The 14726-nt window shown below is 35.7% G+C and overlaps 2 protein-coding genes across 8 annotated transcripts; one reads left to right on the top strand and one right to left on the bottom strand.

Moving 5' to 3' along the window:
• Window positions 1-758: 758 nt before the first annotated feature.
• LOC115953610 (eukaryotic translation initiation factor 3 subunit J-like) lies at window positions 759-6187 on the bottom strand. The gene is made up of 7 exons (XM_031071348.1): window positions 5910-6187; window positions 4957-5022; window positions 4044-4162; window positions 3234-3364; window positions 1598-1745; window positions 1356-1512; window positions 759-1145 (listed from the first exon to the last, which is right to left on the bottom strand). The coding sequence occupies exons 2-7, from the start codon at window positions 4967-4969 to the stop codon at window positions 1054-1056; spliced, it is 660 nt and encodes a 219-aa protein (XP_030927208.1). The 5' UTR covers window positions 4970-5022; window positions 5910-6187; the 3' UTR covers window positions 759-1053.
• Window positions 6188-10706: 4519 nt separating this feature from the next.
• On the top strand, window positions 10707-14726 carry LOC115953132 (transcription termination factor MTERF4, chloroplastic-like). Of its 7 annotated transcripts, XM_031070648.1 has the most exons (4): window positions 10813-11039; window positions 11128-11210; window positions 12341-12418; window positions 12853-14726. In XM_031070648.1, exon 4 carries the CDS (start codon window positions 12881-12883, stop codon window positions 14453-14455), a length of 1575 nt encoding a protein of 524 aa, XP_030926508.1. In that variant the 5' UTR covers window positions 10813-11039; window positions 11128-11210; window positions 12341-12418; window positions 12853-12880; the 3' UTR covers window positions 14456-14726. The 7 variants fall into 7 exon arrangements, 6 of the variants coding, with proteins under 6 accessions (XP_030926507.1, XP_030926508.1, XP_030926509.1 ...); XM_031070647.1 differs by having other exon boundaries at window positions 10812-11210; window positions 12341-12423; XM_031070649.1 differs by having other exon boundaries at window positions 10813-11210; window positions 12341-12400.

The following is a 14726-nucleotide window of genomic DNA, read 5'->3' as shown; positions in this document are numbered from 1 at the left end:
TGAAACAAACAACAATGTAAAGAAATTGATTCCCACAACAATAAACAAACCGACAACAATGAAACATGCATAAATAATTCCCAATTTCCTATCAGTTACTTCTTAATTCAAAAATGAAAACCACTCAAATTCCGTTATGAAACAAGTAACAACAAAATGAGAATAAAAACAAGAAAATAAACAAATCCTATAAAAAGAGTGAGAAATATAATTAATTTTGAAGCACAATACATGTAACCTTAGCTCTCATAGCTCGACAGCGTTGTGGTAAGGATGTCAACAATGAGAATCTATACAGAGAAGAGATCGTATTAAAATTTTGCAAGTATAAAAATATAAGAAGGAAATGTAAGCAAACGGTAGATTTATATTCATCTTTAAGTTTTAAAATTTTTAATATAAAAATTGTGTTTATTTATGATAATTTTCAAATCTTGCCAGCATAAAGAGTATAAGAAAAAAAATATAATTAAATGGTGAATTAAAAAAAATATTTATTTATATAATAAATTCAAACTCATGGTGTCTGCTTCTTGATAAATTTTATTATTATTATTATTATTATTATAACTATCTATCCTTTGATTATAAAAGCAACTATGATATTTTGCATAGGGTTTAACCAGTGGCTATTTATCAGGCATGTCAATAAAGATCCTGTTGGCATTTTATTTTTCTAATTTTTCCATTCATTATTATTTGCGACCCTTCAAACGTGCATCACATTTATCCAATCTAAAATATTTGATAATGCAATGTAGAAGGACTTAAATAAAAAAATCTCAATAACTAGTAATTTTACTTTCGACAGGGTCACAAATTTTTCAATGACTCAGGCAAACACAACATATAGTATAAGCAGACAAATGTTGATCTACTAGTATCCAAAACTAGCAAAATTGAACATAAAATATAGGAAGGCAATCTGCCACAATCTCTTATTCAACAAATACAGCAATAACACTCGTGAATATTTGAGGGGGACGCCGGAGGAACTTATCCCTTCTTCAATGTTTTAAAAGCAAAATCCCATTTCTGACTGGAACAAAACACTCACATGAAATCATAGTCATCAAGAGCATCATAGGAAGTAACGGCAATATCATCATCTGGCTTGTCAACATGGAGCTGCTTTTTCTTAGGGCCTGCAAGGCAAGGAAAAACAATTGAGAAACACCAATTGATAAGTTATTGATAAATTCCTCATTACAGAACAATTGAGGACACCACCTGAAACAATGGAGAGATAAATTCATAAGATACGTATGTCAATGACCATCCATCACAACGGATTTACAGACCCATGTGGGATCCTCTTTTAAGTATACAGGAAGTCAAAGTATACAAAAAGATACCTTTCTTTTTACCAGCATTTGCTTCCTTTTCTGCTTTTAGCTTTTCATTTGCAATTGCCGAGACAGAAGATGCAACATCTTTTGCATCTGCTGCTTTCAAAGTAGTCATTGACAGTCTCATTACAGCCTTGAGTAAGGTAATATAATGGTAACTTTTCTGTATCAGAGAAGCACATATATATTAACAAAGTTAGATATTCACCTGACCTTTGGTCAAAACAGAGGAAGACAATATAACACACCTCAAATGGTCGCAGCTTATTTGATACGAGCTCGGCATATTCCAAGAAATCACTTTCTGATTTGGGAATAAAATTATCAAGAGTCTTCTCATCTCCTCTCTCACCAAATAGTTCTTTAGTAGATTTATAATCTGCTTCTTCCACCAGCCTGTCATGGACTATATAGTTGCAGTAAACATCTTTTCAGTATACCAAAAACAAATAAAATGTGCCTATTATTAAGTTTTTACAAACCTCCACACTAATTGTCTATTAAGATAAATATACAACTTCCAAATTTGCAGGGTCCATTCTAATAAATCATAATTTGCATTTGTTTTTTCAATGATTTTGCTCCTAAACAAACTTTAGTAGAAAAACAAATGCAGGCAAACCCATAATTTAAAACAGAACAATGTGCATCCTATAGCATGATGCAAAAACTTACCAAGAAAACTGTTCAAAACTATGGGCAACATCCACCATCAACTACGCACTATGATCAGAATAACAAACAAGGTCATTGGGGGACACGTCTGGATGCAAAACACAGACAAAAGCACTTAAGATCTGGGCTATCAACTTTGTTCTTTGTCCAGTTAAGTGGTCTAATTTTTATTTTTATTTGCTAAGCAGCATAGTGATCTCATTTTGCTTAAGGTTTTTTAAAGTTATTCTTTAGGCATTGACAAAGAACTGGGTTTAGGTTTTAATTATGGTCTAAAGCAGGAACAAGTACATTGATGATAAGGAGTATTTTAGCTCATATACCAAGTAACTTGGAGAAAAAAATTCAGTCAAAGCCCATTTGTATTATTGACAGGTGAAGAAAATTTCAAATCAGTATATATACGTCAGCATTGGACAATTATTATTTTCTCTTCGAGCCTCTTAGTTCATAAAATTTAAGCTAACCTAGCAGGAAATTTTATTTTGATGACGAGGAAACCTGGAGACCATGCAGAGCATCGTGCCTTTTTACCCACTTAAACCCCAGACGACCAGACCAATGTAATGCATCCACATCACACGGATCAGGTAAGTCATTGGCTTCGCCAATGGGACAACATGGCCCCTAGAAATTGTTTGCACCCAAGGGCATTCAAACCTTAGTCTTGGAGGGAGCATACCACCAAACCCAAGGCCCTAACACATAGACATGTCAAACCATCAACATTGCCTTCAATGCTCACACATGAATATCTACAAAATCATCAATCGAGCTAGCGAAATCAGCTCAAATAAGGATCAGTTCAGCTGTAAACTTAGCTTCAAACTTAACAAAACCTCAATTGATGCAGTTTCAGTTAATTGTTTTCTAGATATTATCAATTTTATTGTGCACAGGAGAGTCCAACTTGAAGCTGTTGGTTCATAAGACTTGCAGGTTGCAGTGTAATGAGAGAAACCAACTTGCATCACCAGGTACCAACAATCTGAGTCTAGCATTGCAAAAAAGAAATGCAACTTTAACACATTATGCTGCTCAAGAAGATAGTGTAAAAAATAATATTTATTGCTGCCCCATAATTTCAAGGGTTATCTGGAAATCATTTACCATTCATCAGATGAGACATAGACATGCCTACAACTAATTTATTATGCAAAAGAAGAAAATAAATCCACTGTTAGCAGTAAGAAGTAATTAAACTTTTACCGTTGTTGGCGAAGTTTCTCAGCTACAGGATCTAGTGGCTCTTCTTTTACTACTTCCACAGTTTTTCCTTTCTTTTCAGCAGCTTTCACTTTCTTTGGAGCCTTTTCAACTGGAGGTTTAGTTTCAGGTGCCTGGTAATCACATATAGACATAGATTTTGCATAATATAAACAAAGAACCACCATAAACATGAGGTAATGGCATGTCATTCCATATAACAGAGTTCTTAAGACCACAACTGCATACTAGCAAACTCTAATCCATGTTCCATTAAAACATATGTATCCAACAAGTTGACAGTGAAATAAATAATACTTTGGAAAATCACCAAACTAAAACAACTTTTAGTACAAAAAGAACAATTAACAACATGTGCAGAGGAGAATTTATGCAATCACCACAATGGACCACTGAAAGACAACATTTACATCTTTTTGTTAAGGTCCACGTTAGTTGGACTTATTGGTTTGCCCCAGATGGGCCAGACCACTGGGGACAACCATGTACTACCTCCAAAAACCAAACTTAAAAATAGCAAAACAATTTTCAAGAAATTGTGTATTTTTTTTTTAATTGAACTGATCAAATAGAAAGGTCAATAATGAATAAACAGGATCTGAATACAAATAATATTCTCAGTGGTTCTAGAAATTGTTCAATTCAGAACAAATAATACAAATGCAACAAATGCCTCATTATTTAACTAATGAATCAACCAATTAATATGTGGCCCTCTATTCCAATCAACAAGTGTGGTAAGAAAGAAAATACTAAGGGTCTAAGAGATTGCATTTAAATCATCAACCATACCGGTGTAGGTTCATCTTCATCCTCCCATGATTCCTTCACACCATCATCGTCCACATCTTCATCATCCCAGTTATTTTTAGGCTGCTCCTTTGTAGGGATAGGTGGAATCTGCTCATCCTCTGGAGGGGCAAAAAAAGATAGAGCATATGCCTTTGTAAATTTATATAGCAGACTCCAACAGAAAAGAAAAGAAAACATAAAATAAACCTAAAGATACTATAAAGGAAAAATTAGAAATAAATTCACTAATATTATGCCCACAATTGCTAGAAAACAACACTGACTATTGTTGCTGTTACTGCATGCAAATTCTTTACATCCCTTCTTTAATTATTTTGATGGATACTATTATTTTTAAAACCTAAAATATGCTTCAAAATATATAAAATATATCTAAATACATGTATTTATTAATTATTTGATTGCCATCTCACTGTACCATGTCCTAAATTATTTAGATTTGCTAACTGCTAAGTCACCACGTCTTGTGACCCTTATCGTGTCCGTGCTTCTTAGTGCATCAATGTATTCAGTTTTGGTTAGTCAGGTTTTGGTTAGTCAGATAGAAGGGGATACACAGAGCTGGAATGTTTGAATTCATAGAGATTTTAATGTTTGGGCCTGAGATAAGAAACTTTTGTAGTGGACTATATGTAGCGGAATAACAGCACTATGTAATAGGAAGTCACATTCACTAGACTTTCGTTACAGACTATAGCTGCTAAGTGGTCCTCTTTTTCAAGTTTGGGGGAATTTCTAGATGTTTGTAACTTTAGATTATCTTTGTAGTTTCTCTGGTACTATTCCTGTGTATATGGGGGACACTAATTTTTTCTCTCATCAATTGATTTCTTCAGTTACTTATAAGTTATAAATGGCAGGCATAATTAGAAGTCAGAAAAGAAAGAATTACCCCAGTCCTCCATCTTGTTGTCACTTTCTCAAAAGAAAAGTAGTAACGATCTTGCAAAGAGTGATTCTACATACAAAGAGATGTAAACATTAGAAAAATAATTAAAAATGAACTCCACATAGCTTTTAACAATAATACACTATCATCAACTTGGCAGAAGTGACTTAAAATACTTTTTCAGCATAACCAATAACTGAGGAATTATCAACTTATAACCAAGAAGCTTTTTTGATCCAAAAATTGGTATCACAGTATTTAATTAGGTCCTTAAAAAGCAAAGAAAAACCCATGTGTGTCTGTGTCGGACATGGACAAGGCTGCATACATGTCTATGACGTGTTCCGCAGTATGGACATAGTACTATGTAATTAAAACCAATCAACTTCATGGACTTTACTACCTAATCAGAAAACCGAAAGAGGGCAACAACCACACATATAAATGGAAGACCCATATGTAATACACTTAATCATACTGCAGCAGCAATCCCAGCAACAAATTCTAATTGCTTTTATATATATAAGTAATAAATTTTATTCACAAATCAACAAGTACACACTGGGTATACTAGCTGATAATCACACAAACAACATATTCTGATTGCAAACTATATCAGGATAGACATTAATACATACCCATAATACAAACCGAATTCATTATATACCTATGAGTCTATGGCAATCAAAATAAGCATATAGGTACAAAAAATTCCAGTCAAAGCCCACAATTTCTAAGTAAGCAAACAGGAATAATACTTCCAAAAAAATTATAATAAATTCATAAACTCTATCAATCTCTTATGATCAATACAACAAGATTGATTGGCTTACAAGGATTTGTCAACGATGTAGAGTTTACACTTTACAGTACAAATCTCTGCTCGTTTATATGAAAAATAAGCGAAATCGAAATAATCGGAATTCAAAAAGCTGAGATGAAAGTTGATGAAATACCTGAGAAGATGCCGAGAAAATCGAAGGAATTGTTTTTTTTTTTGGGTGGAAATTCGAAATTTTGTGCAGCAAAACCCTAATCCTTCGATGGGTTAGAAATAGAGAAAGACGCAAATAGAGAACTTGGTCAAAATATGCGAAAATTTATGTTGAAAACGAAAACAAAAACAAAGATTTATTGTAGACTCGATTCAGAGTCCGAGGTGAAAGAGGAAACTAGAGAACGTGGGGTTTAGTAATAATTAAGAATCCGTTTAATAAAAGTAAAACCTCACGGATGTCGTTTGCCTAGTCCTGGTAATGGGTCGGATCGGATCCATCCATTGTATCATAATTAAATAAACAAAAATTTTCTTAAAAAATATATATACAATTAGGGCTTTCTGTGGTTCTGGTGGGTCAGGTTTTAGCCCAACCTGCAACCGACCTGTATAAGATCAAGTGAGTGCTTTTTCCAACCCGCAACCAACCTGTAATAGTCAAGGGTTCGTCGGTTTGAGTTGTCGGCTGGTGACTGTCAGTTTTAGGTGAAAGTGATAATCATCAGAATCTGTCGAGATCTAGTGGAGATCTTGCCAGATCCATCCAAGATTCGGTGAGATCTCACCGGATTCAGCGAGATTTCTTCCAAATCGTGAGGAGAAATCACTGGTTCAGCCAAATCCGGTATTTATTGTGCTATAAATCGATAGATTTAAGTGAAAAAGTGGCCGAAAATTTGGAAAAAAATGGTTGGAGTTAATGGTCTTCGGGCGGGTTGGGTTTCACGGGTTTTAGAGGAAGAGACCAAAAACCATCCTATCTACATTGGGTTTTTTATGTAGAGACCCGAGTCCGACTGCGGGATTAGGTGGTTCTAGGTTGGGTCTGAGCGGGTTGGGCGAGTGGGCAATTGATTTGGAGAGCCCTATATACAATTAAGAAAATTTTATTTGGAGCAATATCATTTTTTTATATCAAATTATGAAATTTTATTTATTTTGTCATTTGAAAGTTGTGAAATTCACAAAATTATGTTGATAGAAATCTTTTTTTTTCTAAAAAAAAAACATTATAAAACTAAAATTTAATACAAAAGACCATTGACAAAGTTGAGTAGTTCTTTTTTCAACCCATTTGGTTTTAAAATATTGAATAAGTAGACTATAGATTAAATTTATATTTTTATTATATGGTCTAGTTTACTTATTATATGGTCTAGTTTACTTATTAATAAAAAATAGATTAACTTTATATTTTATTATATGGTCTAATTTACTTATTAATAAAAATCCAACGTATTGAAATGGAATCATACACGTAACATACATGTAAAAAATAAAAATATAAAGGGAGTAGCATAAGTAAAAAAATGCAATAAAATTCAAACCCTTTGATAATACTTTTTACATTTCTTACGAAATACATATAAAAAAAAAAAAAACTTTGGTGTCTAAAGACTAATAATTATGAATTATAAAATAAAAAGAAATTTGCATGGGACAAAAACTAGTATATCTAGAAGCTTAAGTGTAATAGATTCTAGTTAATTCAATTAGTAAAGACTATTGTCATCGAATAAGAGATTTGGGACTTAAATAAGTAATTATCAAAAGCAAACGTTATAGGTTAAAACTATCTCTTAAAAAAAAGTTTAAGTATAGCATTTATTGTTGCTAAACTCCTTTTAAGTCACACCAACCTAGCATTTTGGTCTATTCAATCCATTTCAGTCTTAATTGGTCCTATTCGGTCCACTTCACTTCTCTTTAGTTCACATGTCGTATTCAGTCTACTCTAGTTCTATTTGGTCCAACTCGGTCATATTTGGTCCACATTGGTCCATTATATCCACTTCGATCCAATTTGGTCATATTCGGTCCATTTTGGTTCTATACCACTTCGGTCTTATTTGATCCATTAGGACCACTTCAATCCTATTCGGTCCATTCTATCCACTTTGGTTATATTCGGTCTTAATTGGTCTATTCGGTCCATTTTGGTCTTAGTCAATCCATTTGGTCCATTTATCTCCACCTCGATCAATTCCGTCCATTTTAGTCGACTTCAAATAAACTCATAAACTCCTCCTGCCCTCAACATTCTCATCATTGCCTTTCACTTTTTATCCCTCACACGTATCTTATAGTGCCAAAATGTTCAAAACTATCTCATTAGGGAGGGTATCAAAACTATTTCCCCAAGATTCTATTTGGGGTTTTTTTTTTCGTTATAAGTCTGGATGGAGTTTGTTCCACTAGATCTTTACAATTGTTATGTTTCTGATTTTTTAAGTATTAATTAAGTTTGCTGAGTTGCCATTTTCCTCAAAAAAGAAAAGAAAAGAAAATGATAGTGTATAAGATTTCCTAATTAAATTCAAACACATAGTTGTATTAACTATTAAGCATTAACTAATGAAATTCATACCAAGTATATAAAAAAACTAATGAAATACATACAATGTTTTTTTTTTTTTCTTCGAAGACAATTAATTTCTATGTAGTCACATGTTTGAATTTAATTAGAAATACCAAAATTACTTTAACAAAGTTTTACCCTTAATAAAAATGACTTGCAAAAACAGATTAAGCTCCTTTAAATTTGGAAATGGCAAAACCTCCCACTTTGTTTAACCCACCCCACGTTATTTGAATTTTCCCGACCCAAAGAGGTGATGGGATAGGATGGGTTTTATTCACCCCGGCTTGCCTTGAGAATGTATTTAATTATTTATACATATGAAATAAATATCCTAGTTATAATTTATAGTTTTCTTTAAATCTTTTATTATCATTTTTAAAATACTAGTTTTTCTTTATTTTTTTGTACTTATGAGATTCTTATTTTTCTTTACGTTTGTTAAATATTAATTAGTAATATTAGCAACGTGATGTGTTATACCATGTTGTGTATGCTAGAGTGGATGTGAAAGAGAAAGCATAGAAGAGGAACACTGAAAACACGAGGGTTATGTGGTTCAGCCTTACGGCCTACATCCACGGAGGAATCCCTTAAGGGCTACATCTTTATTGTATGAGAGTGTAGTACAATAACCTCCTGTGTTACAATGAACCCTAACATGAGTATATATAGGCAACTAAACCCTAGACTACTAGTACAAGCAGGAATGGGCTTGGGCCTATTACATTGAGCTAATATGTCTAATATATATTTCTAACACCCTCCCTCAAACTCAAGGCGGAAGCTCGATGAAGGCTTGAGATTGGATAAGCATGAGAAGATCACTTGGAGATGCCTTGAAGAATGCCTTTGAAGAAACCATAATGAAGAATGTGCCAATTGACTAATTTCGGAGTCTCAAATGTAGAAACGAAGTCCAAAATTGGAATCTACGCGAAAAACTGAGCAAGATAGGCCATTTTGGAAATTTTGACTTTTGGTCAAATGTCAACGCAAAAAGTCAAAGTCAACTTGTCCAGGGTCAAAGTCAACAGTCAAAGTGCTCATGGGTCAGTCCAGGTCAACGGTCAGCTAGGTGACGTGGTGCTGACGAGACGACACTACTGACGTGGCTGATGATGTGTCGCTGACGTGGACTAGGGCTGATGTGGAGGTGCTTGCATGGCTGCTGACGTGGAGTGATGATGTCATCCGGTGACGTCAGATGACATTAGCAGTAGTTTTTTGGCGCTGGCAGGAGCGTGTGATGTTCACCGGCGCGTGGAGGAGAAGCTAGAAACCCAGGTAGCGCGTGGAGGCGCGTGCAACATCGGTTGAAGGCCATATTTCTTCCGTAGGCAGATCGGTGGTCGACATGGCCGATAGGACGACGCGTGTGGCCAACGGATGAACTACACAATCGGAAATCGTGGCGGTGCGTGGGAAAGATTCGGAAAGGCAGGCGGCGTGTGTTGGCGCGTGAGACGTCGTACGATTACCAGATTCTCAGGCTAAGTGGATCGGTGGACGACAAGGTCGGCTTGGCGGCGCGTGTGACTGAGATCCGAGCTGGGAGTCGAGAATATTCGACGGTGCGTGTGAGAGTTCCAAGAGCCATTGGTCGGGAGTTGTGGCGTGTGCGACTGCCGTTGGAGGTCGGGTTTCTGGGTTTTGGTCGCGATATGCCATGGAGCACGTATGTCTTGTTGGTTTCATCAGGCGAAGGCTTGATGTGCACAGATCTGATAGAGAGAGACACTGATTGCTTGGGTTTGAAGATCTGGACACAATAATGAAAGCCATAGCGGCTGCGAGATGCCGTGGAGTCTAGATCCAACCGACAAGCATATGACTTTTGATGATGGTGTGAACATGAGAATCTTCTTTGCTTGCTAAAGATGTTTGTTTGATGCCAAGAATGAAGTCTAGCTCTGATACCATGTTAAATATTAATTAGTAATATTAGCAACGTGATGTGTTATACCATATTGTGTATGCTAGAATGGATGCGGAAGAGGAAGCATAGAAGAGGAACACTGAGAACACGAGGGTTATGTGGTTCAGCCTTACGGCCTACATCCACGGAGGAATCCGTTAAGGGCTACATCTTTATTGTATGAGAGTGTAGTACAATAACCTCCTGTGTTACAATGAACCCTAACATGAGTATATATAGGCGACTAAACTTTAGACTATTAGTATAAGCAGGAATGAGCTTGGGCCTATTACATTAGGCTAATATGTCTAATATATATTTCTAACAACGTTCATCTTTATCTCATCATTCTCATTAGGATTAACAGCACATTTTTAACTTTCACCAAACTTGACCTGCCTTTCACTTACCCATAAGGCCAAAATAAAGATAAGACATGTGACCTCGTCTTATCTAATTGTCATCCCTATTTAGAATTCTTAAGATAATTATACTTGGATTCATTTTGAAACTTGCGTATTAATTTTTACCAAGCCGAATATTTAAGAAAGCATTTATCATTTGATGACTCGCAAAATCCATGTAATTCTATGTTGATGAACAAAAATATCCAGATCTTTTTGGGTATCTGTTTATTCCTTTAAATAAGTGCAATTAGTTCCAATGCACACCAGATTATTACTAGGTGGGATCCCATGAGTTGGGGTGTCATTCGTTTCAAAACAAAAGGAATGGATAAAGCTAACTAGGAACTAGTAAGTCTACCTTCGGGCAAAAACAACCTCATTCAACAGCCTCTCTCTCACCAAAAAGTAAGGCATTGGTTTTGTTGGAAAGCTGTCATTTCCTGGGCTTATATGGTGCCTTCTTAGTTCTTACTGTGTGTGACATGTATATCAGAGCTTGAGATTGTGGCTTCCTCTGCGTCATCTTCAGCTTTCTCGGCCCTCTCTTCTCTGTTCCAAGCACTCACAGAGTCACAGGTCAGTATTTTACTTTGCTTAATTTTTGTCACTATCTCTCACTTACCACTTTTGCTTTGTAAAATTTTGAACATTATCTGAATTCTTACCAACTTTTCTCAACTGCGTGTTTGTAGTTTGGCTGGTAATTGAGTGTTGCCCTTGCTTTTGAGCTATGCAAAACCCCAGTTGTATGCTATTGTGGAGTTTTGTTATTGCTTACAATCTGTTCGTTGAAATGCTTTCTTGGGTCTTGAATAGGTTCTTGTCAATAAATATACAAAAATTTTCTCTCTGACTCTTGGGGTTTAAATTTGTTGAATGGAATTTATCTGTGGAACTATAACAACACACTGTCTCTTTTCTCATATTTCTGTTGTCTAGAATGATCATGTTTTAACTTCATAGCATTCTGCTGTAGCTAAAACTGTTTTGAAGGACGATGACTAACTTCTAAGTGGTAATTAACTGGATTCAATGAATTGGAATAATAAATTATATAGAATTTTTTTTTGGGGGGGGGGGGGGGTTTAGTGTATACAATTTAAATTTGAGGTACAAACATGGAAGAAATTTGGATCTTGCTGTTTGAAAGTGGAGGAAATTTGCACATGTTTGGTTACTTTAATAGATGCTGAGTCTTTCATAAACGGTGCTTTATAAAATACCCACCTGTAGCACTCAATATCCTAAGATACCATTAGTTGTTTTAAAGCATACATGTAAAATATGCCTTCGATACATGCCATTAGCCCTCCCTAGTTATCAATTGTTGCATCCTCTTATGAGTTCAAACCTTATTGGTGCCTTTTCAAATCTTTGGGTTGTTGTTCTGTTTAATATGATATGGGTAAATTTAAATTGCATAACAGCCATTAATTATGTCATGTGATTGGGAGCAGGCAGTGATTTATTTATTTTTTTTAAATGTGACCTTAGCTGCCGTGGGAAGTTCTCTCATCAATGTTTTTGCATACATTGCCTCTCTAAATGATTGATTTTTGTATTCTTTGTAAAAGTTTGTGAATTGATTGTGTACTTGGTTTATATTATATTCATGTTATAAAATGAAAGTTTTGGTTCATATATTGGTTTTGGTTTTGGTTTTTTGACTTTTGCTTGTTTTGTGTTTGGTTTTGATTCCATTGTAGAAATCAGCAATTAAGGAATAGTTCCATCAAGCTTTAGCTCAAGTGGCACCTTCTCCCCTTGTAAGAGCAAAGTTGAGGGTGAGGTTGTTGGTTTTAACTTTTAAGACTCACACACCAATAAAGAAAAAAATGAAGCATGAAGCTTTAGTCAAACATGTGTAGGTTTTGTCTTCTAGAACCTCAACTGGGTAAGGAGCTAAGCCAGATTGATTTTTTGGTTTAATGACACAGAGAATGGAACATATGATAGAAAGTGGTTTTTCAGCTTTATTGTTTATTCTGAGGCCATCATTTAGGAAATTAGCAGATTGCGGGCATTTCACACAACTTCCCTAATAATGTTTGTACTGTTATACTGCAAGATTTTATTCCCTTGCCTTCTTTTTTTTGTGTTTGTGAGTGTGTGGTTTTTCTGGTCATAGTAATAAGCATACTTGGTTTGTTAAAATAACTTATTTAGCGTGTGAAGAGCATCAGCTTTAACCATTGATTTATGTATTGTCTCTTTTCAGATGCACTGATACTTCAAACTTTTGAAGTATGACGGTTAGAAGCTATGCTGGCATCACAAAACCTGGTTTTTGGCTTGTACATTCAGAGTTACCTGTTCTTACTCTCCTTAAACCCAAGTTATCTTCCTTATCAATTCTAAAGGTACTGGGTGACCACAAGAGAGGAATAGGGTTAATTACAAAATGTCAGTACTCTGTAGCTGATAGAACATTTGCATCGGGTTCTGTGGGTTCATCAAAGTCCAAGCCAGATGCTGTTCGTTTGGGTCGGAAACAAGGAGGTTCCTCATCCCTATATAGTCGTCCTAGTTTATCAGAAATGAGGAATGAGAAAGCAGCAAATCGTGCCAGGGTTTATGAGTTCTTGAGGGGAATTGGCATCGTTCCTGATGAGCTTGATGGTTTGGAGCTTCCTGTGACAGCTGAGGTTATGAGGGAGCGTGTGGATTTTCTTCACACATTAGGGCTTACAATTGAAGACATTAACAACTATCCACTTGTTCTTGGCTGCAGTGTAAAGAAAAATATGATTCCTGTTCTCGATTATCTTGGAAAATTGGGAGTTAGGAAATCCACTTTCACTGAGTTCTTGAGAAGATATCCACAAGTTCTCCATGCTAGTGTTGTTGTTGACCTTGCTCCAGTGGTCAAGTATCTTCAAGGAATGGATATCAAGCCCACTGATATTCCTCGGGTTCTTGAGAGATATCCAGAAGTGTTGGGATTCAAGCTTGAGGGGACCATGAGTACATCAGTGGCATATTTGGTTGGAATTGGGGTGGCAAGAAGAGAAATTGGAGGGGTATTAACTAGATACCCTGAGATTTTAGGCATGCGTGTTGGCAGGGTAATTAAACCTTTTGTGGAGTACCTGGAGAGCTTGGGCATTCCAAGATTGGCTGTGGCTAGACTGATAGAGAAGCGGCCTCACATCCTGGGTTTTGGATTGAAGGAGAGGGTAAAACCCAATGTTGAATTTCTTTTGGAGTTTCATGTTAGAAAAACATTACTTCCTTCTGTAGTAGCACAGTATCCTGAGATTATAGGACTTGACTTGAAGCCAAAGCTTCTCAGTCAACAGAGTTTGTTTAATTCAATTATTGATATTGGTCCTGAGGATTTTGGCAGAGTTGTTGAGAAGATGCCACAGGTTATTAGCCTCAGTAAAGCACCTGTGATAAAGCATGTGGATTTTCTAAAGAATTGTGGATTCTCCTTGCAACAAGTGAGGAAGATGGTCGTGGGGTGTCCCCAATTGCTTGCTTTGAATCTCGACATTATGAAACTTAACTTTGATTACTTCCAAATGGTGATGAAAAGGCCTTTGGATGACTTGGTTATTTTCCCTGCATTCTTTACTTATGGCCTGGAGTCTACCATAAAACCAAGGCATAGGATAATTGCCAAGAAGGGCTTAAAGTGTTCTCTTGCATGGCTTCTTAATTGCTCTGATAACAAGTTTGAGGAGCGGTTGAGCTATGATACTATTGACATGGAGGAGATGGAAACGGAGCCATCATTTGATATGAATACACTAATGGAACCAAGGAGCAGTGAGTCAGCTTCTGATTATGATGAGGACAGTGATGATGATTATGTATAAAAATCAGGAGTCAGCTTCAGCCAATGGTCTGCGGTGGAATATCTAGGCTTTTCTCATGCTGGATCTTCGAGTAGACAGTTTAGATGCAATAGTTAAATGGTAAAATTTTTTATCTGTGTACTTACATGTAATGGATCAGTCTGGTGATTACATTTTCTTTTTTGGTCCTTTTTTAAGGCTGTTGTCTAAATATGCTGTCTGAGGCCTGGCATATAGACACTTGGTAAAGCATAACCGATATAGTTAACTCTCAGTGCTTGAAAACTGATAA

This window comes from Quercus lobata, chromosome 7, assembly GCF_001633185.2.
Source record: "Quercus lobata isolate SW786 chromosome 7, ValleyOak3.0 Primary Assembly, whole genome shotgun sequence".
Classification (NCBI taxonomy): Eukaryota; Viridiplantae; Streptophyta; class Magnoliopsida; order Fagales; family Fagaceae; genus Quercus; species Quercus lobata.
Note: the sequence above shows the minus strand (reverse complement) of the source record. Positions and strands in the feature narration are given on the sequence as shown.

Excerpts from the sequence above, each read along its gene's own strand:
- LOC115953132 (XM_031070647.1), top strand. The coding sequence starts at position 12,881 with ATGACGGTTAGAAGCTATGCTGGCATCACAAAACCTGGTTTTTGGCTT.
- LOC115953610 (XM_031071348.1), bottom strand. Across the intron at positions 1,746-3,233 it reads GAGAAACTTCGCCAACAACG|GCTGGTGGAAGAAGCAGATT; the intron begins GTAAAAGTTTAA and ends AGTCCATGACAG. Across the intron at positions 1,146-1,355 it reads AAATGCTGGTAAAAAGAAAG|GCCCTAAGAAAAAGCAGCTC; the intron begins GTATCTTTTTGT and ends CTTGCCTTGCAG.